The sequence below is a fragment of the Urocitellus parryii genome, chromosome 5, assembly GCF_045843805.1.
Source record: "Urocitellus parryii isolate mUroPar1 chromosome 5, mUroPar1.hap1, whole genome shotgun sequence".
In the NCBI taxonomy this organism is placed as follows: Eukaryota; Metazoa; Chordata; class Mammalia; order Rodentia; family Sciuridae; genus Urocitellus; species Urocitellus parryii.
The window spans coordinates 3583012-3606813 of NC_135535.1; the positions used below are offsets into that span (position 1 = coordinate 3583012).

The 23802-nt window shown below is 60.0% G+C and overlaps 1 protein-coding gene across 1 annotated transcript in view; it reads left to right on the forward strand.

Annotated features, from left to right (window-relative positions):
* Positions 1-23802, forward strand: part of Celsr1 (cadherin EGF LAG seven-pass G-type receptor 1) — a 114646-nt gene that overhangs the window by 24686 nt on the left and 66158 nt on the right. The window contains exon 2 of the mRNA XM_026394321.2: positions 18129-18767. Within this exon, the coding sequence (XP_026250106.2) occupies positions 18129-18767 (639 nt within the window). The remainder of the gene's footprint in view (positions 1-18128; positions 18768-23802) is intronic.

Here is a 23802-nt window from a genome sequence, read left to right on the forward strand (position 1 = left end):
CCATTCAGCCCGCCCCCCTCATCTGAATAAGCACCGAGGCGCTGTCATTGTCCCCCTGGTTACCCATCAACCCTCCGCAGCCGTGTTGGGCTGCCAGTCTCCATGGTTACCGCCACCTCTGTAAATGTAATCTCGGGCCTTGGGGGAAGGGGACTGGGTGGCTACACAGGAAAGGTCATTTGCAGCAGGCAGTTGAAGCCGGAGCACCAGGTTCCTCGCAGTGAGCCCGGCCATCCTGCTGAGCTGGCCAGGAAGACAGGGGCCTCTGTGCCTGGGCTGGAGGGAGAGGCCACTGCAGAGCCAGGAGAGGGCGGGGGTGGATGTCCAGGGCGGTGGACGGGCGGCTGAGGTGGCCATGGTCACCCTTGGGACCTGGTGTGTTTGGAGGAATGAGGAGGCAGGGCTTTGGGTTTGGGGAGGGGGTCTGCAGGCAGTGGAGGGGCGTCAAGTCCCGTGTGTCCAGGAGGAGGCTGCGCCAGCACCTGGCAGGGTCGTGGCACCTGGCCCTGGGAGTCTCCGATGTGGACGGAGAGATGCTGGGAATGGCCAGGAGCGCAGCCCGGCTGCCTGGGTACCGGGTCACAGCCCCTGCCGGCTCCCGTGGACTGGGAGGGAGGAGGCTCTGCCCTGTTTCTTTCTGTCATGAGAAGTGGTGGCTATCAGTGGGACAGATGACTTGGTGTCTGCACGCTGAGGCATCTTGGAAGCAGGTTTGTAGAGGTGGGCTTGCTGCCTCGATGGTACGTCATGTTGAACTGTGGGTCGAATCACCAAACTGCCTTCGGAGACTGTTTCCCTAGTGGACATCTTGCCTGGGACATGAGCTCGTTAATCTGCATTTTCCCCAACTTTGATGTTATCTTTGTCTGAACTTTGCCCATCTGATGGGCGGAGCAGGCCAGGTCTTGGTTTTCCACCATCTCTGGTTCCTTTGGGTGGGCTTCTTTTATTGGCTGTTCTGTTTCCTCTGGGGCCTGACAGCTCCCCCCTCCGAATCTTCCTTCCTGGTTTCAGGTATGGGGATTAGCATTTCCAAACCCCAGAGGGTCAGACTCTTTCCTGTCTTACTTTAATGTGTTGTGCCTCTTGCCATGTTGCAGTGTCCTGCCGCACACACTGCTCTACCTACTTTACCGTTGTTTTCTAGCATATTCCAAAAGCCGGTGGTGTTCGATTGCTCTGGATGTTCTTTTCAGTTTTCTTGCGTTACTTTTATGGCTACTCTTTTCGGTGTGAGTTTAATGAGTACATTATAAACGTCTATTTAGTGCAAAAAGAAAATCCTGTAGGAGTTTTGGTGAGAATGACATGGGGCTTACGAATTCCTTTGGGTAGTGGGTTGAATAGTGGCCCTCCAGGGTATGTCCACCCAGAACCTGTAAATTCGACCTCATTTGGCAAAAGGATCTTTGCAGATTTATGTAAGCCGAGGGCCTGGAGATGAGAACATCCTGGATTGAGGTGGGCTGTAAATCCAAAGGCAAGTCCTTTTAAGAGACAGAAGTCCAAGAAACATGGAGAGAGGAGGAGGAGGTGTGAAGATGGGGGTGAGATGGAGATGGGTGGGGCACCCCAAGCCAAGGAGCACCAAGGGTTGCTAACCACCAGAATCTGGGAGAGGGGCTTGGGGCAGGTTCTTCCTCAGCAGCTCTGGAAAGATTCAGTTCTGCCAATATCACTAAAGCACGTTCCTCACACTCAGATCACACTTTAGGCTCATTTCTAGGAATTTCATGGGTTTCACTGCTGTCATAAAAGGTTTCTCCTCGTCACATTTTCCAACTGACTCTTGCTGAGTGTTGAAAAGTATTGGATGTTTTATCTGATGATCTTGCACCTGACCACCCTATCAGAACCTGGAAGTTAATTTCCCAGTTCATTCTCCAGGAGAGCTGCCGTACTGATTCCAAATAATGTAGGTATTATTTCTTCCCTTCAATTATTTTCTCTTTCCCCTGTTTTCTTCTCCTGTTTGTAGCCACGTGATTTCTCCCCCAGCTCTCAGGTCTTGGGTAGTCCCTGCTTCATTTGCTTACAAGCAGGATTAGGATCTTCTTCCGTGAAATCCAAGAACTAAGTCTTGCCCAGAGACTTGTGGTAACCAGCTTGCTGTGGGTGATGAGTCGGCTCATTTCTGGCACATCAGTGTGAGCATTTAAGTCATTCATTTGCAGTACTCCTTTAGTGTCTTGTATTTGCCAGACTTTGTATTAAATCCCAGGTATGTAACATTGTTTTGAAATCTTAGCCAATGAGGTAAGACAAGAAAAAAAAGTTATAAACATTGAAACACTGCTACTATTCACAGATGATATGGTTACATACAATGGAAATCAGAAGGAATAAGTAAATGAGTGATGCAGATGGTAAGTGTGCGCAGCAAGATTGCTGGATACCTACTCCATAAAACCCAAGGCAATCTTGTTTTACTGGCACAGTAAATGGAAAATGAAATGAAACATTTTATTTGTAATAGTTACAAACATATCAAATAATGGGAATTAAGGAGCAAAGGCAGTAAACGGTTTGCAAAAAAAAAAAAAAAAAAGCTATAAAACATAACTGAGAGAAATTCAAGAAGACCTAAATAAATGATGGAGGACTTAGCCATATTCATGGATTAGAGCCTCAGTCATGTAAAGATGTCATTTCTCCCCAGATTGGTGTATATGTTCAGTGCATTATTAATCAAAACCTGAGGGATTTTTAGGGAAAGTTGAAAAAAATTAATAAGCTGACTTTAACATTTATATGTAACTAAAATCAGCCAAGACCAGCGAAGGCAGCCTTGAAGAGTGACGGGAGAAGCTGGTTGGCTGGGTGCCCAGGCTTACCATGGGGCTGTGTGATGAAGAGAATAGCTGTGGACGGCTGGGCAGGTGGACAGAACAGGGAGCCCCAGGACAGGCTCGGCGTGTCTGGAAATACAGTCAGTTGAGTGGTAATGCAACTGAGGGACTCACAGGCTGTGAGTGAGGTGAACACAGTGAGGGGAGATGCTGTGTGTACCCCTTTTCCTACTTTGCTTGGTCTGAAGCTTCTCTTTTGACTTCTTTTCCAGATTATTTTCTTAGCAGCTGAGTCAACTCTATTCTTCAGCTCCTCTGTCGAGTTTTTAATTGTGTTTTCGGTTCTAGAATTTCCTTTGGTTCCTTTTCGGATCTGCCGTGTTCTTTTCTGTGGTCCCAGGTCTTATGAAGTTGTCAGTCCTCTCAGCTCTTGGAACACTGTGGGGACAACGGTGCCCGTGTCTGTGTCTTCTCGCTCCCGTGGTCTGCTTCTGGCCGTCTCTGTGTCTGCCGACTGTGCTCAGGTCTTGTCTCCTTGTGTGCCTGGCGGTTTTCATGTGCCAGACATGGCATTTTCATAATTTTGCGACTAGCATGAGGCCTAGGATGCTGTGTGGCTTCGTCCAGGGAGGTCCGTGTTGGCTTCCGGCAGGTGCAGAGGTGCTAGCCATTCGGGGTCACCATTCTCTCTGGGGACTGACCACTGTTTCAGTACTGGCTAACGGCCGTCAGCTCAAGCATGGCTTTTCAGTGCTGGCCCTTGGTGTGCATCCTTTCTGGGGTGATCAGGGTCCCGTAAGTTCTCCACAGACTGCTCACAAGAAAACATGCTGCAGCTTAGCCGTGCGTGTAACATCGTTGACCGTGCGGTTTCCATGGGAACCATGGTCTGAGCGACAGAATTTTACAACCTGTTTGGAGGGGGCTTCCTGCGAGCATGTTCAGGGGAGGCAAATGCAGCGTGTTTGGAAGCTGCTCACACTGACCCCTGTGAGCCGGGCAGAGAGCACGGCCTAAGGCTTTTTCCAGCCCTAACACAGGAGGGGTCTGCTCGAGTGGCAGAGCCCCTGTCACTGTGCAAGCTCAGTTTTAACAGCTAAGAATTTAGGACGTTAGGATCTAAAGGACCAGTGCCCCAGCAGTCGTTATGGTCTTGGAGCCGTGCTGAGGCCAGCAGGTGCCCGCTTCTCTCCCTGGGCACTGGCTGTGGGCACAGCATACCACGCGAGGCTGCGGCTGCTCTTCCTCTGGGCCTGCCTGTCAGGGCCTGGCTGCTGGGCTGAGGAGCTCCTGCACCACGCCTCGTAACTCCCGCGGTGGCTGCTCGATGCACACTCCACGGGGGTGGAGCTCGTCTTTCCCAGCTAGTTCCCAAGGCATCATCTTGGTGAATGGATCAAACGGATCACCATTATCCCTGAGTACCCTGGAAGGGTCTCCACTCGACCTCCTCACTCATGGCCCGAGCTGCGGTCTCCCTGAAGAGGCAGCTGTGAGCTAGAGATGGCAGCTGCTCCCCATGACTGCCTCTCTGACCTTGTGTCCCCCACGTGCTTGAAGATGTACGAGTCACCCCCGAGCTTAGCTCAGAAGAAGAGCATGAGGCCTTGGTGGGCCTGTGGTCCACACGGCCTTGGCTCCCTATGGTGGGAGAGGGCAACCTCCCGGAGCAGCAGAGCTCTGGCCCCCACCTGACCTGGCTTTGGCCCATGGCCAGGTCTCCAGTGGTGGTCACTATTGGTTTTTTTTTTTTTTTTAAAGGAGATAGAGGAGAGAGAGTGAGAGAGGAGAGAGAGAGAGAGAGAGAATTTTTTAATATTTATTTTTTAGTTCTCGGTGGACACAACATCTTTGTTGGTATGTGGTGCTGAGGATCGAACCCGGGCCGCACGCATGCCAGGCGAGCGCGCTACCGCTTGAGCCACATCCCCAGCCCCCACTGTTGGTTTTTGTAGGCACCTGGGTAGCCAGATGTCAGGACATGGACCCAAAGCCCCCACCCAGCTTGTCACTCTGGAACTCGGCAGGCCCGAGAAGCCACCAGTGCCTCCGCTTCCTGCAGTGAGCAAGGACACACAGAGGGCCCAGGGGCGCAGGGCGCCTGCTGCTGCTTCAGCGTCTCCTCCTGCCGGCTTTCCTTCTCCCAGAGAAATTTTAAACGTTTCCATGTCTTTTCAGCAGCTTTTGAATCCTTTGTCCTCTTAGCAAACGCCTGTTTCTAACCTCAAAGAAAATACGTCCAGGTCAGACAACTCAAGCTCCGGGCCCTTAAAACAAGTGGGTGGTTCTTATGGAAAAGAGAAATAAAGAGTTAATCTGGGGCCTGGCTGGAGCGGGGCCAGGAGGGCGGGTGCTGGAGGGAAGGGGACTTGCTGTGGGGCTTGCAGAGCTCCCTGTGCAGTTCATGGAAATAAGACGCAAAGTGTCCCCAAGGCTGGGGCCACGCTCCGCTGACTCCATGAAGGATTTCCCAGTGAGGAGCGGAGCGTCTGTTTGGAGGCTGGGTGGAGGGTGAGAGGGAAATCGGCCTCATTCCTGGGCAGGTGCAGAGCCCCGGGCCACTTGCACCTTGGGGAGCCCCTGAGGGCCAGCTTGGCCATGGCGGGTGGCAGCATGCTGAGTGCCTTCTCTCCCCCTCCACTCCCCACATGCCCAGCCACTGCCAGGATAGCGGTCCCTGGGAGCGTTTCAACCTGGGCTTCCCCTGCCCCTTGCAGGCTCCTGCCAGGTGCTGCACATCCTTTATTTGCTTGTCTGCAAATACTGAAGGGACAGAGTGACTTTCAGTCCTTTTCCTTTTCGCTGCTTTATAAGAAAAACTTAAAAAATTACTTTCTGGCAGGATTTCTTTAGCATAGTGGTTCTCAAACTGGGGTCACGTTGCCCCTGGAGACATTGGCAGCACCTGGAGACATTGAGCTCATCACATCATGGGGAAGGGGTGCTGCTGGCCCCTGGTGGGCAGAGGCCTGGGATGCTGCTCAGGGTCCTACCACGCCCAGGCTCTGCCCTGCAAGTGTGGTCCAGCCCAAAATGCCCTTGTGCACCAGAGGCAGAGGGGCTGGGGGCAGTGCAAGGGCCCAGAGCTCCTGGGTGGACGTGGGTTTGCAGCCAGGTGGCCGTGGGCACGACACGTCACCTGACCCTCCAAACCGGGTCTGTGAAGCCAGAAGCCAGCAGAGTGAAACCTGCAGCCGGACCTTGTGGAGGACCAGCGTGCAACACCTGGAGCAGGTCTGGGCTGCGCGAGAGCCGTGAAGGCACCGGGAACCCACCGTGTGCTCCAGGGTGGGCCGACGCAGGCGCAGGAGGCGGGTCTGCGGGTCCGTCCTTAGGGCCTACCACCTCCCTGTGTCTGCAGGCTGTGGCTCGCGGTGCAGAGGAGAGGAGGCCCCGCGAGGGTGGCATGGATCAGTGTGTCTCCCAGCTCATGTTTGAAAGTGCTTCTTGGAGAACGGTACCTGCAGCCCCAGAACGCGCTGGTGTGTTTCTGTTCCCATCGACACTGAGAATAGGAGGCGGCAGGGGGCTTCCAGGAGCCCCGGTTTCTCCCCAGCCCTGCTGACACCTCTCTCTCTCTGCTCTGTTGCTTCAGGTGTAAAGTAGGGTGCAGGACCTGTGAGTCCGAGGGTGTCCTCTGGCTGCAGGAGGCCAGGCCCCGGGAGCACAGCGGGTGGATGTGCCGTGGCTCCCGCAGCCTTGGCACTTAGAAAGCTCTCACTGGGGCTGAGGCTCGTGTGGCGGGAGTGGAGGCTCTCACTGCAGGGCGGGAGCAGGCTGGAGAGCCGCAGCCCGGGGCTCCCTGTTCTAGGAACCTGGAGCCCCCAGAGAAGAGAGGACTTTCCCACAGAGGCCGGGCTAGCCCCACCCCATCTCAGGTCACTCTGTGGCCCCACCAGCAGTGCCCACCCTGCAGGGGGGAGGGGCACCTGGCAGAGGCCCAGGCCTCCTCCCGGGCTCTAGCAAGTGTGCGTGGTGCTGACAAGTGACAGTACTGTCCCCTGGAGCAGAGGGTCAGTGGGCAGATTGAGGTGACAGGTACAAGCAACCTGCTCAGAAAGCAGGGTGCCCAGGCCATGGGCCAGGAAGAGTGGCCCCAAGGTTAAGTACCCATCAGCATTTTTGGCTGTGAATTGGGGACATCAAATATTTGTTGGTTTAAGATCCCAAGTGTCCCCAAGACTGGTCTCAGATTGAGAATAATCGTCACTTTGGATGTTACTGGCAGTTACTCATGAGGTCACTGTGTACCCAGCAGGGAGGGCCCAGCCTGGTCAAGGCGAGTGGGCGCTCCAGGACCTGCGACCTACCCAGTGGCCGCACAGGAGCACGGCACTGCCATCCTGCAGGGAGAGTCGGTTCTGGGAAGTGTCCACCTGGAGCAGGGAGCGCTCCCCGGTCCCTCATCCAGGCCCAGGTGGGGCTGCTCAGGTGGGGCTGCCCTGCCGCCTTCTCCCAGCCTACTGACCCCGGGGGCAGTGATTCAAGCCACGGCCCCCAGCTCACTCTCTCTCACACGCGCTCGCCTGAGGGCCTGCCGATGCACACACGCGTGCCTGCCCGTGTGCACACAGGCTTCGTGGGTGGTACCTCCACTCCTTGAGACCAGGGCTCTGGGGCAGAGAGGCCTTGGCGGCCTCTCACCCTACACCTCTCCCATGTCCGCGGGCTTCCCACAGAGCACTGGCTCTGGGTGCCGTCTGGGGGACCCCCATAGTTCCCAGCGTCACGCGGTTCCAAGAGAGGAGCAGACTTCCAGTCCCAGCAGGTGCAGGCCATAGTAGGTCCCGTCTTCACCCGGTGGCGGTCCCACCCTGGTGCCCCTCCCCCACCCGGGACGCCCCTCCCCCACAGCACCCCCCCCCCCACTGACCTCACGGTGCCGGCCCACCAGGAAGGACACCTATAGGGCAAGACTGGTTTTCCACGGGGTATCCTGGGTGCTCCGCCTGGCACACACAGGGTGCACATATTTGTTGAATTAATGAGTGACGACACTTTCAATTAGCGTTCCTTTGAGTTTAGGTTGCAGATTAGGATCTTCAGAAGAACTTTCTGGGCTGGGTTGTGCTCAGTGGAGAGCACTTGCCTGGCCTGTGGAGGCACTGGGTGCTATTCTCAGCACCTCACAAAAACAAGGAAATAAATAAAACAAAGCTTAAAAAAAAAGGACTTTGCACCAAATAGTTTTAAATCATGAGCGACTTGAGGGTGCAGGGAGCGCGGTGTTGGGGAGAGAGCCCTGTGTCCTTCTCGGACCCTGGGGAGCTCGGAGGGGCTGTTTGCTACCGTGAGGTCGTCCCCAGCACCTCTGCCCAGTCTGTTCAGACCCCGGCTCCAGCCCGGGGGGCTCTGGAGCTGGTCTCTCCTTGGGACCTTGGGAGTGCAGGGTGGGGGGGTGTGCGTGGAGGAGGGGCAGGGTGGCCAGGCCGCCCTCAGTGCCCAGTGCACACTCTGTGTCAGTAAACACAGGTGCTCAGGTGTGCAGGGGAGGCCTGCAGCTGGGCAGTGGCAGGACAGGACATGGGAAGGCTCCGGCAGGCCCTCGAGACCCAACACTCCTGGGCAGGGAGCTGGGGGGGACAGTCAGCCCCAGCTCCCGTGTTCTCCTGGAGCCCCCTTCCAGCTGCCCCCCGGCCTGGCGGCCCCTCCCTGTGCAAAGCGGGCCAGTCTGCTGGCTGTCAGTTTCAGGGGAAGGAGCGGGTGGACAAAGGCCTGGGCCAGGAGCCCGGGAACCACAGAGCGAAGTGGGCATATGGGGCCCAGACCTTGCGAGGTGGGACAGGGTTTTGTTCCCGCCTTGAGTTCTGGGACCTGTTCCGACATCTGGAGTGGAGAGAGGGTGGCCTGGGAGAAGTGAGTGGGGGCCACACAGAGCCCTGGCCGCCCTCTGAGGACCAGCAGGGATGCCCAGCTCAGGGCCACCCCAGTCCCTGGAGAGGTGGGGGTGGGGTGGGGTCTCGTTCTCTCTCATTTCCTCCACAAGTGTCCATGGTTAATAATCCAAACTCGTCGAACGTCATGCTAAGTCGGTCTCTTGAAATTTAGGGCTGGAATTTTCTTAGCAAATATTTAACTAAAGAGCAACCCCCGCGTTTCTGGGCCCAGGGGTGGAAGCAGAGGCCCAGGTGGCGGAGGATGGGCCATGCTTGATCTGGACAGCTCCTCATGGCCCCACGAGGCTGCGGCCTCCCTGCCCTCCGTGCCCAGGCTCCTGGGTTCAGACCTCGCAGCCCCTCCCGCTGTCTCCCTCTTCCTGGTGTCTCGCCCACTGCCTCAGCCCTGGGTACCTGACTGGACTGCTCTGCCTGGTCAGGCTCTGGGCACTGGCCTGACGCCCCAGAGCTATCTCCACCAGGACCCCGGAGGGCTCCCTGGCTGGTCATCTCCTGCATGTGAGTCTCCCTGCGCCACAGCTGTCCATCACTTGGCCTGAAGCACCTGCGTCCATTCTGCCTGGATTTTGCTGTCAGGGACAGCAGGGACACCTGCATTTGGGGACTTCTCTGGGGATGAAGTGAATGGCAGCCAGGCCGGAATGGCCAGGGCGGAGTGGTCTGGACAGGGTTGGACGCTGGCCTGTTCCCTACATATGTTTGATCATCACCCAGCTACGCCTGTCCAGGGGCTTGTCCGGGACGGCCGTTTGCATGGCCACACACTTTTCTGCTTGGTCCTTTATAGAAACGTGGCCCCCTCCCCAACCCCCGTCTAGAGTCTCCCTGGAGCAGGCCTGGAGCTTGGTGGGGAGTGAGCCTGCTGGCCAGCAGTTCCTGGGAACCTGGGCTTCTCGCAGCGTGGCCGCTGGCTCCTGAAAGGGAGCGTCAGGAGCCAGTGTCGGGGAGCCCGGGGGAACCGACCAGCCTTCTCTGTCCCAGCTTCGGGGTCACACCCGGCCTTCCTCGGTTGGTGGCCTCCCCAAGCCCACCCAGATGCAGGGGAAGGGGACACAGTTCTCATCTGCAGGTGGGAGGACGTCGTAGCACCTGTGGTCGTTTTTTAAAGCCACCGTGTCCTTCAGACTACTCATGCCCACCCCAGATGAGTGGCTGCCCCGCCGCCCCCTGGAACAGTGTCCCTGTTCAGGCCAGAGCCCGCCCCTCCTCTTCCCCCTCCTCGTCACCCTCTGGTCCACCGCCCATTTCACCTAAGGAATTTTTATTGTTGTTTTGAATGATTCAAACACGTGGGCTCCTGAGCCCGACGTGGGGCGCAGAGCACAGTGGAGACATGCGCCCCAGCAGGCCCCTGTGCCTCCCGGGCCACCTCTCCTGCCACCAGGGAATTTCCCTTTATTTTCCTTTGCTTTTCGTCTTGGCTGCCTGGATTGTTCCGAAGAGATGCTGGTCTGCAGCCCTTATCTGCCATTCCGAATCCAAATGCCCTGAAAACCAAAGGGGGTTTTGAAAAAAATCCGTTTGACAGCAAAACATGACCCACATCGGCCAGCCACAGTGGCTCGGGAGACTGAGGCAGGAGGATGGCACGTTCAAAGCCAACAACTCAGCGAGGCTGTAAGCTACCTAGTGGACCCTGTCTCTAAATTAAACAATTAAAAAACAAAAGGGGGGCTGGAGATGTGGCTCAGTGGTTACGTGCCCCTGGGCTTAATCCCTGGTACCAAACGTTGACCCACCTACACCAGGTGTCCCGGTGGCCGTGTTCCCATCCTTTGCAGGCAGGGCACCCTCTGCTGCAGGAAGGTCAGCATTTCAGTGCCTGGGTCCTGTGCGATGTCGGGGTCGGCCTGTCCTGTCCCGGCTTGGAGAACTCTCAGTTCCAGGCCTCCTGCTCACAGGGTTTTGGGTGGAGGATTCTGCACCTGTCTGGGGCTGGATCAGAGACGCAGCCCTTTCCAGCTGGGCTCTGGGCTGCAGTGAATGGAGACTCGCCGACCCCCAGGGCCCGGAGCGCGGCCGCTGGGTGGGGGCTGGTTGGCGGCTTGTTAGCCCCGTCTTTTCCTTCACCCCTGGTTGGGCTGACAGCAGCTCCGCGACTTGTCTGGGTGGAGAGCATATGGGCTGTCCCTTGGCAGGTGCTCAGGGCCACATTGTCCTGCTGGATGGCGTCACTGGGCTCAGAACCAGGCGCTCACTGTTCTCTGAAGCCCGCATTGTGGCTTAATCTCCGCCCGGGGGGACTTGGCCCGCCTCCTGGGAGGGGGCAGAAAGGTGGGCTCTCTGGCTCTGGCAGGAAGAGGGGGCTGGATGGGCGCCCTGCTGGCCCAGCCAGCGTCACAAAGGGAAGCCCCAGACAGCACTGCCGGAAGGTGTGGCGGCCCTGGGTGGCCTGGAGCAGCTGGGGTGCTAAACTAGGGGCCCCAGGCATCTTGAGCTAGGAGAGCCCGAGTCTGTGTTTTCCCGAGGGCAGGTTGTGGGCTGGGCGCAGTTCTGTCCCAGCTGCCATGGCACAGCGTTGGGAAAGGGACAGAATGTGCTGCTCTCGTCACCTAGGTAGAGGCCAGAGAGGCTGCCGGGTGTCTCCAGGGGGACAGCCTCTCAGGGGTGCCCGCCCCAGCCAACTGCCCTAGAAGCCAGGGTTCTGTGGGCAGCTGCCACCCCAGGGGTGGTGAGGCGGCCTGCTGATGGCCTGGCGTCCGGGCAGAGCGTGGCGCAGTCAGACCCCCAGATTCCCGCCCCGCGGTGAATGTCTATGATGGCCCAGGCTTCCTGGGGCTGTGTGTGACCCCAGCCTGTCCCTGCGGGCATGGTTTCTCCCCCCGAGTCTGGTTCACGGCATGAGCACACCGTCGGGGCTTTGGCGTCATACTTGAGCAGGAACCAGGTCTTCACAGCCAGCGAGGGGTACCGCCCAGGTTCGGTGGCGGCTTTGCCTCCTGCCCCAACCTCTGCCCTCCTCTGACTGCCTTGGCCAGCCAGACTTGAGGAAGTCGTTCTGAAATGCCTTCCAACACAACTCTCGCCTTTTGAGTGATCTCATGCAAAGCCAAGGTGTTCTTATTAAGAGCAGCAGTGCCCCTTTTTTAAAAGGAGAGGAGATTCACTGAAGATAAACTAGCCATCAAGGGGAACAGCCAGCAGCACTTGGGACATCCCTCCCCAGTGTCACACAGCTGCCCCTGGGCCACCCGCAGGCTGCACGCCCTCCGCCCTTCTTCTCTTTGCTTCCCGCCTCTGTGGAGTCCCCTCTCTGGCCATCCTGTGGACGTGGCCCTTCCATTCCGAGTGCCCGTGTCTCCTCAGCTCTAGAGGATGTGTGAGCACTTCCACAGGCATCCCTCCCCCCGCCCCGTGTGGACCAGATGGCCAGCCCTGCGTCTGCCGATGGACATTTCCCTCTGGACTTCCTGGCCATCTGAAGGTGCTGCTCTGAGCATTCCTGAGGGGTTTCTGTGTCCACGAGTCTTTATTCTTTCAAGTTGCACGTGGGGATGGAATTCTGGGCCATACGTCAGCTCTACGTTGAGATTTTTGAGGAACCATCCTGACTCTTAGCTGGAAGTTCTGTCTCTTGGCAACAGAGGAGTCTCGTCCAGCCAGACTTTCCGGAAGTCATTCTGAAATGTAGCTCCTGTAGCTGGGGTTGTACTGGCCAAGGTGGGGTAGGGGGCCTGTTATGATCTCGGCCTTCTAGAGGATTCCATCAAGTACAGGCAAGACCAGTTGTGTTTTCTATGGAATAACTAATGGGGTCAATTCCAAACTCGGTGTTGACTCCACCGTGAGACCAGCTTTACTCACACACAAACCAGGGGAGACCCTTTCTGAGTTGACGTCCTCAGTGACGGTGTGATTCTATTGAAGTGATGTGGTAGTGTGTGTCCGTCACCAAAACACCGAGAAGAACCGCTGAGGCGGGAAGGATCTCTTCTGGCCTGTGGTTTGGAGCTCCAGTCCGAGGCTGGCCGCAGGGCAGAGCGCTTCAGGGTGCAGTGGGGGAAGCAGAGGAGCCAGGAAGAGGCTGGGGACAGGCCCCAGCGACCCGCTCCCTCCAGCTAGGCCCCCTCTCCCAGGAGTCCCTGCAGCCACCAGGGGTTCATCCCTGATGAGGTCAGAGCCTTGGTCCAGCCACTCCTGAGGCCACCTCTGGGCCGTGCCGTGTTGGGTGCCAGGCTTTTAACATGAGCTTTCAGGGACATTCCAGATCAAATGGTAAGAGTGACATCGAGAACCAGGCCTGAGGGATCTTCATCGTCCACTTTTCCCTGCGTTTATTTACCTCTGCTGGTGGCAGGCTTTATGTGACATGGAACGTCCACTTCCACAGGGACAGACGGTGGCATTGATCATTCACATTGCCGTGCCGCCGTCATACCAGCCACCTTCAGAACCTTCACCGTCACCTCCTAAGACGGGGACTGCCCTGTGGCCCCTGCCCTGCCCGGGGCGCGTCCTCCTCCTCTGAACCTGACTCCGTGGGCACCTCGCACAACGGGCCTCACCTGGGATCTGCCTTCTTTGTGGGGCTCATGTCACCGAGCGCAGGGTCCTCTGGTCCCTTCCCTCCTGTGTGTTCTGTCTGCCTGAAGGCAGGTCCTCCCTAGAACACGGTGTCCCCCGACTCCTCCTGTGCTGGCCATCTGGGGACAGCGTCCGCCCCAGGTCTTGTGAGAGACAACTCCTTGCACCTCCAGGACTTCACGGTTCGGAGGGGAGGAGGGGCTCGGAGGGGAGTGTCTTGGGGGCAGAGGATGCCGAGGGGCATTGGGGTCTGCCGCCTGGACCCGGTGCCTGCCAGGGCTGGGGGTTCATGCCGGCTGCCTGGGCTCTGGTGCTTGGGCGCCCCAAGATCCAGTGGGGCGGCGGGAGAGGGCCATGGAGACCCCCCTCTAGCAGTCTGAGGGGCAGCAGTGGGGGCAGTTACAAGGTGAGGACCTGGGTTCCAAATGAGAGACCGGTGTGGGCGGCCGGGGTCAGCGGGTGGGCTGCACTGGGACCACACGGTGCCCACTGTGCTGGTCACCCCCTAGCTGGCCCACGCTCCTCCCCGGGTCCGTGGGGTGCTCTTCCTCACTGTGGCCGGGGCAGGAGAAGCAGGAGCTCATGTCACACCTGCCGTCTGGCCTCACAGAGATGAGCGCCGTGGAGAGGGAAGCAGGAAGCCACCTGAAGTCACCTGCTGTGAGGGGGACCTCCAGACCCTCCTGCCCATTAGGAAGGCTTGGGAGGGGACAGGAGCAGGGGACAGAGCGGGGACAGAGCCAGGGATGGGAGCACAGTGCCCTGTGGAGGGTTGGGGTCTGGCTGTGGGAGGGCTGTGAACAGGGACCTCAGCAGAGACCGTCAGCGCAGAGGGGCCACCCCAGGCCGAGGTGCATGTGGGGTCACAGGGACCCGTGAGCAAGTGTCTCTGGCTGTCCTCAGCAGCAGGTCGGGGTCCTCTCAGGCCAACTGCCCCATCCACCTGACCATCTCTGGTGGGGCCCAGGGCCAGGTGGAGTCTGGGTCCTGCTGCCCACAGCCCGAGTGTCCTCACTGGACAGAGCCCCTCTTGCCCTGTGTCCTCTTCTGTAGAGGGGCCAGCAGGGCCCTCGTGGTGCCCAGGTCCCACCCACAGCCGTGAGGACCCCTCTCCTGTGGCCACTTCCCCCAGGGCCTTACCCCACGGGCCCAGCAGCAGTCAGGAGGCCTCACCCTGCTTGTGGCCTTGTCCCTCCCTCCTCCACGTCCCCACTTGTCCCTGGCTGAATGGTGTCCCCGAGTCTGCGTCCACCTGTAACTGCAGCACTGGTGTGGTTTGGAGAGAGGCTCTTGAGGTGTCACCAAGGTGACGCTGGGTGTGGCCCTCATCCAGGGACGGTGTCCTTTAGGAGAAACCAGACACAGAGGGAAGGGGGCCTCCTGAGGCCAGGGCGGGGTGGGAGAGGCGTGTCCTCGGGCCAAGGGACTCCAGGGTCCTGGTGACACCAGAGGCTGGGGTCCTGGAGCAGGTGGTGCTGTGGGGCCTCTCTGGGACCAGCCCCGACACCTAGACGGTGGGCTGTGGTCCCCAGGACCAGGAGGGCAGGCGCCTGCTGTGGTCGGGCCCTGGGTCATGACGCTGCGCAGGAGGTGGCTGCCGTCTGTCCTTTGCTGCTGTCCTGCGTGTGACGTGCAGAGGCCCTTCCTGTCTGTTTCCCAGGCAGGCCCTCCTGGGGGACACACCTCCCCAGTGCCTCCTGGGGTCACCCAGCCCTGGCCGCTGTGACTGTCACTTGCAGCGAGGTCACCTGCCACCTGGCCTCAAGACTGTGGTTTGGTCCTTGTCCCCCCACCCTGGGGGCCGTCAATTCCTTGGAAGCCGTGCTGTGACACCTTCCTCAGTCCCCAGGAGTGGGCCCGCCTCTTGGGCTACAACTAGATCCCCACCCTCCTCCAGCCACTGTCACATCCATATGAGAGGGTCACATGGGCCCCACCCGGGCCCTGGAAAGTCCCCACCGACCTTGTTTGGGTGACGCAGGGAGCACCACCAGGCGGCCCCGCAGCCTCAGGCCTGCCATCTGCCCGTGTCCTCTGCCCTCTCAGGGACAGTGCGGCGACTCGTCCCTCCCAGGGTGGGCACAGAAGGTGCACTGGACTGCCTTTGGGGTGTGGGAGCTGGCGGGACGCTGATCCTCCAGCTGTGGAGAAGGCGCCTGGACGCAGGCTGGGCGCTGGAGCCCGCTGTCCTCGCAGCCTGGACCTCTGCACCAGCCGTCCACGCTCCTGGGGAGAGGGACGTCCTGGGGAGAGGGACGTCCCGAGGGCAGAGTGCGGGCCACCTCTGCCTCTGCCCCACCTTCTCCACGCAGCGTGAGCAGTACCCCTAGGGATGCTGGGTCCCACCCAGAGGAGCAAGGGGACACAGTGGCTGAGTGTCGCGTGGGGTCCTGGGGTGGGAGGGACAGTAGGTAAAGACTGGGAGACCTGAAGACAGCGGGCGGCGGGCAGGCGGGGCGAGGCCGCCGTGTGGACAGGGAGCCTGGGCGCGGCCCCGGGTGAGTGTGAAGCTGTTGGAACTTGAAGGTGACTCAGAACAGAACCTGTGCCCAGCCGGGCCGCTGCTGAGAGGATCCGCACTGGCAGCTGCTACTCGGTCGGCTCAGCCTGGTGCTTCATTGCGGGGGTGGCCGCTACGTCACTCGGTGGCCTCTGACCGATGGGCACTGGGTTTGGGTCCCAGAGGCTTGTTGAGAGCAGTGGCCCACCCCGGAGGCCACAGAGTGCAGGCCCGTTGTCCCTGTACCTGGATGTCCATGGTCGTGATGCTGACGTTGGGTGGTGGGTGATGCCTGTCGTGTTCCCAGCTCAGCAACGTGAGCTGACATTTAATGCCGTTTCCTGGGGCCCCAGCGAGCGTGAATCCCTGGACTTGGGTCCTTGCTGCAGGTTTTTGCTATGCTGTGCCCTCCTGGGTGCCCACGGGCGGGTGGCCAAGTCCTGCAGCCCCCAGCCCTGGGGACAGGAGAGCCCAGTGCAGCCAAGGAGGTCTGGGCTTTGAGTTTCCCTGTGGCCTCTGCGGCCAGGGCCAGAGCAAACAGACCCATAGTGGCTTCAGGAGAGAGGAGTCTGGTGAGTGGTCCCTGGGAGGCCAGCCGTGTCCTGCCTGTTGTGTTGTCACGGCGTTGGCCCAGGAAACCCGGCAGCTTCCAGCAAGTAAAAACAGCTTGGGTGGACAAACGGAGTCTCCCATGCGGTCTGCGTGGCGGTGCGGGGTGGAAGAGCTGTGTGGGAGCCTCCCCCCCAGCGTGTTCACCCAGCAGCTTCGCAGATGGGAATGTTCTAGATGTGGCAGGAGCAAGACCTGCAGGTCTCTGCCCTCAGACTCCCTGGGGAGAAACAGGTGTAAACAAATAAGGGTGGAGTCTGGCAGCGGCAGCTCCTGTGCAGGCATGAAGTGGGGATGCTAGGTGGACGGGGGTGCCCTACAAGGGGGCTCCCGTGGGGGGCAGGTAGCTGGGACCCAGTTGGTCCTGCTCCAGGTGGAAGACAAGATGGGCAAAGGCCCTGGGGCAGGAAGAAGGACCATAGGATGGCAGGGCGGCATCACTGTGATGATGGGGAGGGTGAGGAGACATACCATGAAGGACCGTAAGACAGGGCAAGGGCTGTGTGTTTTATTCTAGGTGTCACAAGGGGCCACAAGGCAATGGGTGATGGCGCCACCCTTGGGGACTGTGACGGCAGCATGAGGCTGATGGTGGAGGGAAGCCGGGGCTGATAGGCCAAGCCGAGCTCCCAGGGTTCAACCAGGCTGTGGTCTTTCCTTTGAAAATTGAATGGCAGCGTCGGGTGCGATGGCCCACGCCTATGATCCAGCGGCTTGGGAGGCTGAGGCAGGAGGATTGTGAGTTCAGAGCCAGCCCCAGCAACAGCATCTCCGTTTCCCACCTGTTTTTCTTTTGGTTCCTTTGGTGCCAGGGACTGAGCCCGGGGTGCTGAACGCCGAGCCCCAGCCCTACCCTCTTTAGTGTTTGCTTTGGGACAGTGAGGCTGAGCTGCTGAGGCCGGCCTGGAACTTGTTATCCTCCTGCCTCGGGCTCCTGAGTCCCTGGGATCACAGGCATGGCCACGGCACCCAGCTCAGTGGGGATGGGTGGCTCCTGCTGGGGTCTCCTGGGAGCTCAGGTTTCCCGTGACAAGGCTCCTGCCTGCGGTCGTGACTGCGGCTGCTGATGCTCTTCTGTGTGGACAGGTCATGTGACTTGGATCCTTGTGGCCCAGAGACAGCCAGGACTGCAGGCGCCCAGGGAGAGCGGCCTGGGATGCGGAGGCTCTCTCTTCCCTCTGCTGTCTGGGGGCACATCTGTCTGCACATCTGTCTGCACATCTGTCTCCTCTGGTTCTGGGCTTGGAACTGGGTTGTGTGACTCTGTGACCAGCGTCGTCCTCCCTTTGGGTCTGAGTGCCCAGTACTGTCTCTTGGTTTCCACTGTGCCAGCCGGGACACAGCGCGGCCCCGCTTGCCTTCCTTGGCTTCCTGCCTGTGAAGTGGGTACGACGGCGTGTCTGGGTGGGGCGATCCTGCAGCACCAGGGCAGGCTTGCAGAGCTCCCGGGGCTGCAGCTGGGCTGGGGACGAAGGGTGGGAATGTGGGCAGAGGGCAGGTGCCTGGGGTTCGAGGGCCTGGTGGCCGGGTCTGTGATTGGAGTGAGGCAGTGAACCCCCGGGAGCCCTGAATCATGGTGGTCACTGGGGTGCTCCCCTTCATGGTTGGGGGCCACTGAGGGCCTCTGAGCAGGGAAAGGACATGGTGGCTGTGGTCTGGAGGCTGGTGGGCGTCAGTGGCAGAGGGAGGAGGGGGCCGGGAAGCAGGAGGTCGGGGTGGGGAATGGGCCTCTTTGCCAAGTGCGTCTTGGGCTGTTCCCTGACCCCCAGAGGCATCTGTTGACCCACTCGCTCTCCTTGTGTCCCACAGATGGCATCCACAGTGTCACGGCCCTCTGCACTCTGCGTGTCACCATCATCACGGACGACATGCTGACCAACAGCATCACCGTCCGCCTGGAGAACATGTCTCAGGAGAAGTTCCTCTCCCCGCTGCTGTCCCTGTTTGTGGAAGGGGTGGCCACAGTGTTGTCCACCACCAAGGACGACGTCTTTGTCTTCAACATCCAGAACGACACGGACGTCAGCTCCAACATCCTCAATGTCACCTTCTCGGCGCTGCTGCCGGGCGGCGTGCGGGGCAGGTTCTTCCCGTCCGAGGACCTGCAGGAGCAGATCTACCTCAACCGCACGCTGCTGACCACCATCTCGGCCCAGCGCGTGCTGCCCTTCGACGACAACATCTGTCTGCGGGAGCCCTGCGAGAACTACATGAAGTGCGTGTCCGTGCTCCGCTTCGACAGCTCAGCCCCCTTCATCAGCTCCAGCACCGTGCTCTTCCGGCCCATCCACCCCGTCAACGGCCTGCGCTGCCGCTGCCCGCCCGGCTTCACCGGGGACTACTGTGAGACGGAGATCGACCTCTGCTACTCCAGCCCGTGCGGGGCCAACGGCCGCTGCCGGAGCCGCGAGGGCGGCTATACCTGCGAGTGCTTCGAGGACTTCACGGGTAGGTGTTCAGGCCTGGGCTGTGGCCCCGGGGCTCATCTGCACTGGTACCCAGGTGCCCGGTTCACACGTGGGAGGGGTTCTGAGGCTCCTCTGTCTGCTTCCCTCTCGGTGACGTGGTCACAGGACAGGTGCCGGGCCCAGGTGCGGCTCCATGTGCCTCGAGGGGTCTCTGGAGTGGCACTGGGAGGAGGCCCTTCCTCCCTGATCTGAGGTCTCGTTCACACCTGGGAGCCCGAGGCCGTCCCTTCAGGAGGACAGCAGGAGCAGGCCGCAGTGTGAGGTCCCCCCGAGGTACCCAGGTGCACGAGGCCACGCATCGCCTCTGAGGGTTCCAAATGCGTCATTCCAGATTTCCAGCGCAGTTGGTTAGTGCAGAGGGGAACTGGGTGGGAGTCCTGGGCCGCCGTCCTGTGGGTCCTGAAGGACGTTGCCTGCAGTTTTCATGCCTCACTGTCACTGTGGGAAATGGCTCACCTCCCCACCCTGAAGCGCACCACCACCACGCGACCTGACTCATGCCAGAGGCAAATCGCTCCGCAGGCAGCCGGCGGTGGCTGTTGAAAACAGGCCGCCCCACAGCACAGGAAACACATGCTCCCTGTGCGCTCCGGGCCCTCGGCTGTCCGTAGGATCATGGCCCCTTTGAGAAACGAGTTTGCGGTGTTCCTGACGTTGGAGGGTCTCTCTTTGGAAAGCCCCTGGGGATTATGCAGGACTTGATCTGCACCTGAGATGACTTCTAGCCCCTTCCATCCGTGAGCCGTATCCACGATTAACCGGCCCGGTGTAAACACGGGGAAAATCGGAACCTGCTGCTGGGGGGGAGGCTTCTCTGGCACAGAGCGGGAGTTTATGGGCTTAGACAGGAGCTGGAGGTATCAACAGGTACTTAGGGAGCAGGAAGAGAGCGCCAGGGAGGACAAAGGGAGAGGAAGTGTGGGCGCCAGGTCTGTGCGCGGAAGGGAGGGAGACCAGCTCTGGAGCCTGGCACGGCGGCTGCTGCGCTCGCTGGCTGCATCGGCCCCGGGTGGGTTGTGGTCTGGCCACGTGGGGAGGGGGAGGGCGTTCCTTTCTCTGGCCGTCTGTGTTCTGTGCACCACCCCTGCCTGGCTGGTGGGCTGGCGGCCAGCAGCACCCAGACGTCTCTTGCCGTCCTGCTCAGTGCTGACCCTCGATTCCCAGCTTGCAGGGAGCAGGAAGGCAGGACAGGTGCCCTGCCACCTTCAGGACGGCGGGGGGGTGTCCTGTCCAGCCTCCCCCACCCGTGGACTCGCATGGTGTGGACTCCGTCTCTTCCAGAGCGGTCATGGGACACTGGAGCCAGCTTGTGTGGCTGGCCTCCTCCTGCTGGGAAGCCCCTGGGGGCTGGTGCCCCTGCACCCCTTCCCTCTGCCCTGGGACCCAGAGGGGCACTTCACTGACTCTCCTGTGTCAGATGGAGAAGCTGGGGCCACTGTGCCTGAGAGAGGGCTGGGGCCTCCAGCGGGGTCAGCCAATATGGGGTCTTCATTTGTGCCGCAAATACTTACTGGGTGCCTGATGTATGCACCCCAGCTCACCCCACCCATCAGAGAGGGTAACCCCAGTTGATCTCTGCCTTCTGCCCTTGTGGGGCTCACTGTGTTAAGGCCAGGCGTTGGCCCTGTGCAGCTGCGTGGCTGGCCTGCTGGAGACGCATGGCCACGCTGGGGCAGGGCGAGTGGAGGCCGCCAGGGATCGGGGCCCTGGGTCCCTGTGAAGACAGGTTGACCCGCTGGGTGGAGCCGATTGACTCAGACGTTCTCGAGTTTCCTTTTTATCAAGGGAGTCATTTTTGGAAGAATAATGACGGGAATGGCCAGGGCTGTCATCGCTGGTAAGACCCGTGACGCACCGTGATGGGCAGGAGACTCGTCTGACTCCCATTGGGTACTGAAAGCACCCTCCGTGTTCCCCCCGAGATAAGACTAATGAAGCCTGATTATCTTCCTCGTCCTCTTCCTCCTACCCCCTCTCTCCCTTTGAAGCACTAGTTTTCTGAGCCGAGGTAATTGCGCTCCTCCGTGCGCGATGAAAGCCGCGCTGTCGTCACGGGCTCCCATTACCCGCTGCTGGGGAAGCCGACTCGGGCCTCGCAGCGGCCTGTTGGAATCAGCCCAAGGGGCACTGGAAGCCCTTGGCTTCCTGTGAGCCGCAGAAGGAAGGCATCAATTAATCCCAGGAAAACCTCCGCGGGTTTGACGCCGAGAAGGTATCCTGACAGCCCTCCGGAGTGTCTGCTCCATCTTGGCCCCAGACCCCCCGGGACCTGGATCCCCTGGGCTCCGCCGGGGAAGAGGGCTGCGGGCTGCTTCGCGGACTCTCAGCTCTGCACTGGGGTGGCCGTCAGGGCCAGCAAGGGTCCCACTCTTTGAAAGGAGCAGGACAGGAAGACTTAGGTGTGGACAGTTTGGACGCTTTCCCACTTTCTCAGTCTGCTGATGTCCCCAACAACCCGGTGGCAAATGCAGGCTGTTCCCGTCCTCCTCTGCGCGGTCTTGGTTTCGTAAACGCTGTGGTTTGGGTTTCTGGGTCCCTCAGGCCTGGGGCTCCCGCTGGTCCAGATGTGGACGTGTTGCCCCGTCTCCTGGCTTCCCATCTTCCCTCCGTCCGTCTGAGGTGTTCCTTCCCCTTGGCCATCACGTGACACCTCGGGGCCGTCCCTGCTCTGGAAGGTTCTGGAGGGTCTCTCCACCCCCTGGCCTCCTGGGGGATATGCTGGTCAGTGTCTCGGGACTGTGTGACTTGCAGCCGTGTTTCTTGGTGGTGCTCTCAGTGTTCTGGACGATTCTTCGGGTGTTTTCTCACGGCAGCCCTGTGCCCATTTCAGAAATGGAGAGACTGAGGTGCAGAACATGAAGGCATTTTGCCCCGAGTCCCCTGGCTGGGGAGATTTTGCCCCTTGGGGACATGGACAATGAGGACAGTGGGTGGTCAGAGCTTGGTGCCCTGGGGAGGGTTAGGGTTGCTGCTCAGCACCCCACAGTGCCCAGAACAGCCCAGCTCAGTGTCCACATGGCCGGGCCATGCCCAACTGCCCACGTGGCTAATTGAGGACAGTTGGCCCCGTGTGATGGGGTCTTCCCATCACCTCCTTCTCTCGCTTCCCTTGTTTCACAGCACTCCGTGGAGACGCCTGCTCTGTGCTGGGCACCAGGGCGCACAGGGGAAGCACCGTGGTCAGCGAGTAACCAGGGGTCATGAGGAAATGGCTCCTGCCTCCAGGCACTCACCCATGTCCAGGCCAGCCTTGGGGCTTGGGGTGAGATCTGGCTCTGCTCTGGGCATGCTGTCCCCAGCCACACAACGATGGTCACTCCCTCTCAGGTGGGAGACTCTGGTGGTCACTGAGGTAGTCTCTGTTGATTCCACGTGTCTGTGACAGCCCTTGGGGGGGGACTGTCATCCAGTTTTACCCATGTTACGCTGTGGAGCTGGGTCTGATCTGGGGTCTCTCCTCCCTCCACCTGATGGTCAGCTTCATGTGCCGCTCAGGCGAGGCTGGCCTCCCCTGGCTCCAACCTCCTGTGTCCGCCTCTCCTGGGTGTCCAGCGGTGACTCCAACACCAAGTCTGTGTGTGCCCCGTCTGACCCTAAGGCTTCTCCTCCAGCCCCCGGGTCGGCTCACCTGTGCTGACCCTGCACTTGGTCTGCCGCCTGGTCCTGGTGACTGCCCATCGTCGTCCCCTCCTGTCCACACATTTGTCTGGTCACCTCCTGACTGGTCTCCTGCTGCCCCTGTGGTCCATCTTCACAGCCCAGTGTGTCCCCTTACACGTGCACAAGGCTTCCCGGAGCTGCTCTGGCCTGAAGTCCAGTCAGCCCTCTGGGGCCTGTGGCATTGGGGTCCACCCCACCTGATGTGGCTGCCCCAGGCTCTCCCTGTAGCTCACGCTGACCTCCTGCAGGATGCTGACCTCCTGCAGGATGCTGCACTCCCAGGGCACTCTCCCCCAGGGCCCCCTGGGTCCCTTCCAGTCCCCGTCCCTCCCGCTGGCTTGGGCTGCCTGGGTCTCCTCCGTACTGGACGCTCCCTGAGGACAGATGCTGGTCTTCTGCTGCCGGTACCCTGCACGGTCGGCATGTGCAGCCCTTCAGCGGCACCGTCCCCTGTCCTGCCCTGTCCCCTGCAGGTCAAGGACACATCCTCCTCCTCGGGTCCATCTGCATTTTGTGCTGTGGTCGGTGACACTTTGCTGCTTTTGTCCTGAGCTGGAAGGGGAGCCCCTGTGGCCTGCTGGGGCCCTTCCTGGGACCCTGGGCCCTCTGATGCACTGCAGTGTGGGGCTGGCCAGGCCAGGCTGTGAGCTGGAACTGCCTGGGTTATCGGGCACTCCTGGCCATTCCCGGGTCCCTCTCTCTACCTGAGGCTGAGTGGCAGGTGATGGTCACCACAGATTCACGTCCCCTGAGGGGTGCGTTCCTGAGCCCCAGCTCTGATATCACTGAGGAGGTGGGTTTCCTGCAAGCTCAGCCCAGCTGGGGTTCAGATCTGGGTGGGCAGGGGCGGCCAGGGAAAGACCGGGAGCCACCTGCCCACCCGCCTACCCCCCATCCTTGGGGAAGTCCTTGTCCTTGGCCCTGAGTCTGGGGGACGGTGGCCCGGGTGCTCCTCCTGGGGGCTTTCGTGGGCCGGGTCTTCTCAGTTAGGGTCGAGTTTATTCTTCAGCCCTGCCTGTGGGACCTGGGCTGCTGATCTGCCTTCAGAGTGAGTTTCAACAAACCCTGGAGCAGAGCCCGCGGCTGGCTGTCCCTGGGCTTGCTCGTCCACGTCGCCTGGACTTGGCAGTGGGACTTAGCCACTGTCGGTCAGTGCCTGGGAGGCCCTCAGTGGGGCTGGGCTTGGGCTTCACACCGACTCCCCCAGGCAGGACCCCGAGTTGTGCCTGTAAAGGCCTCCACAGGGCCCCACACTAAACCCACACCTTGGTGCTGGACTGAAGATGCCTCGGTCACTCTGGGCCATGTCCCATGAAGTGATGGCCGTGAGCACAGGGAGGCGCAGTGACGGCCTG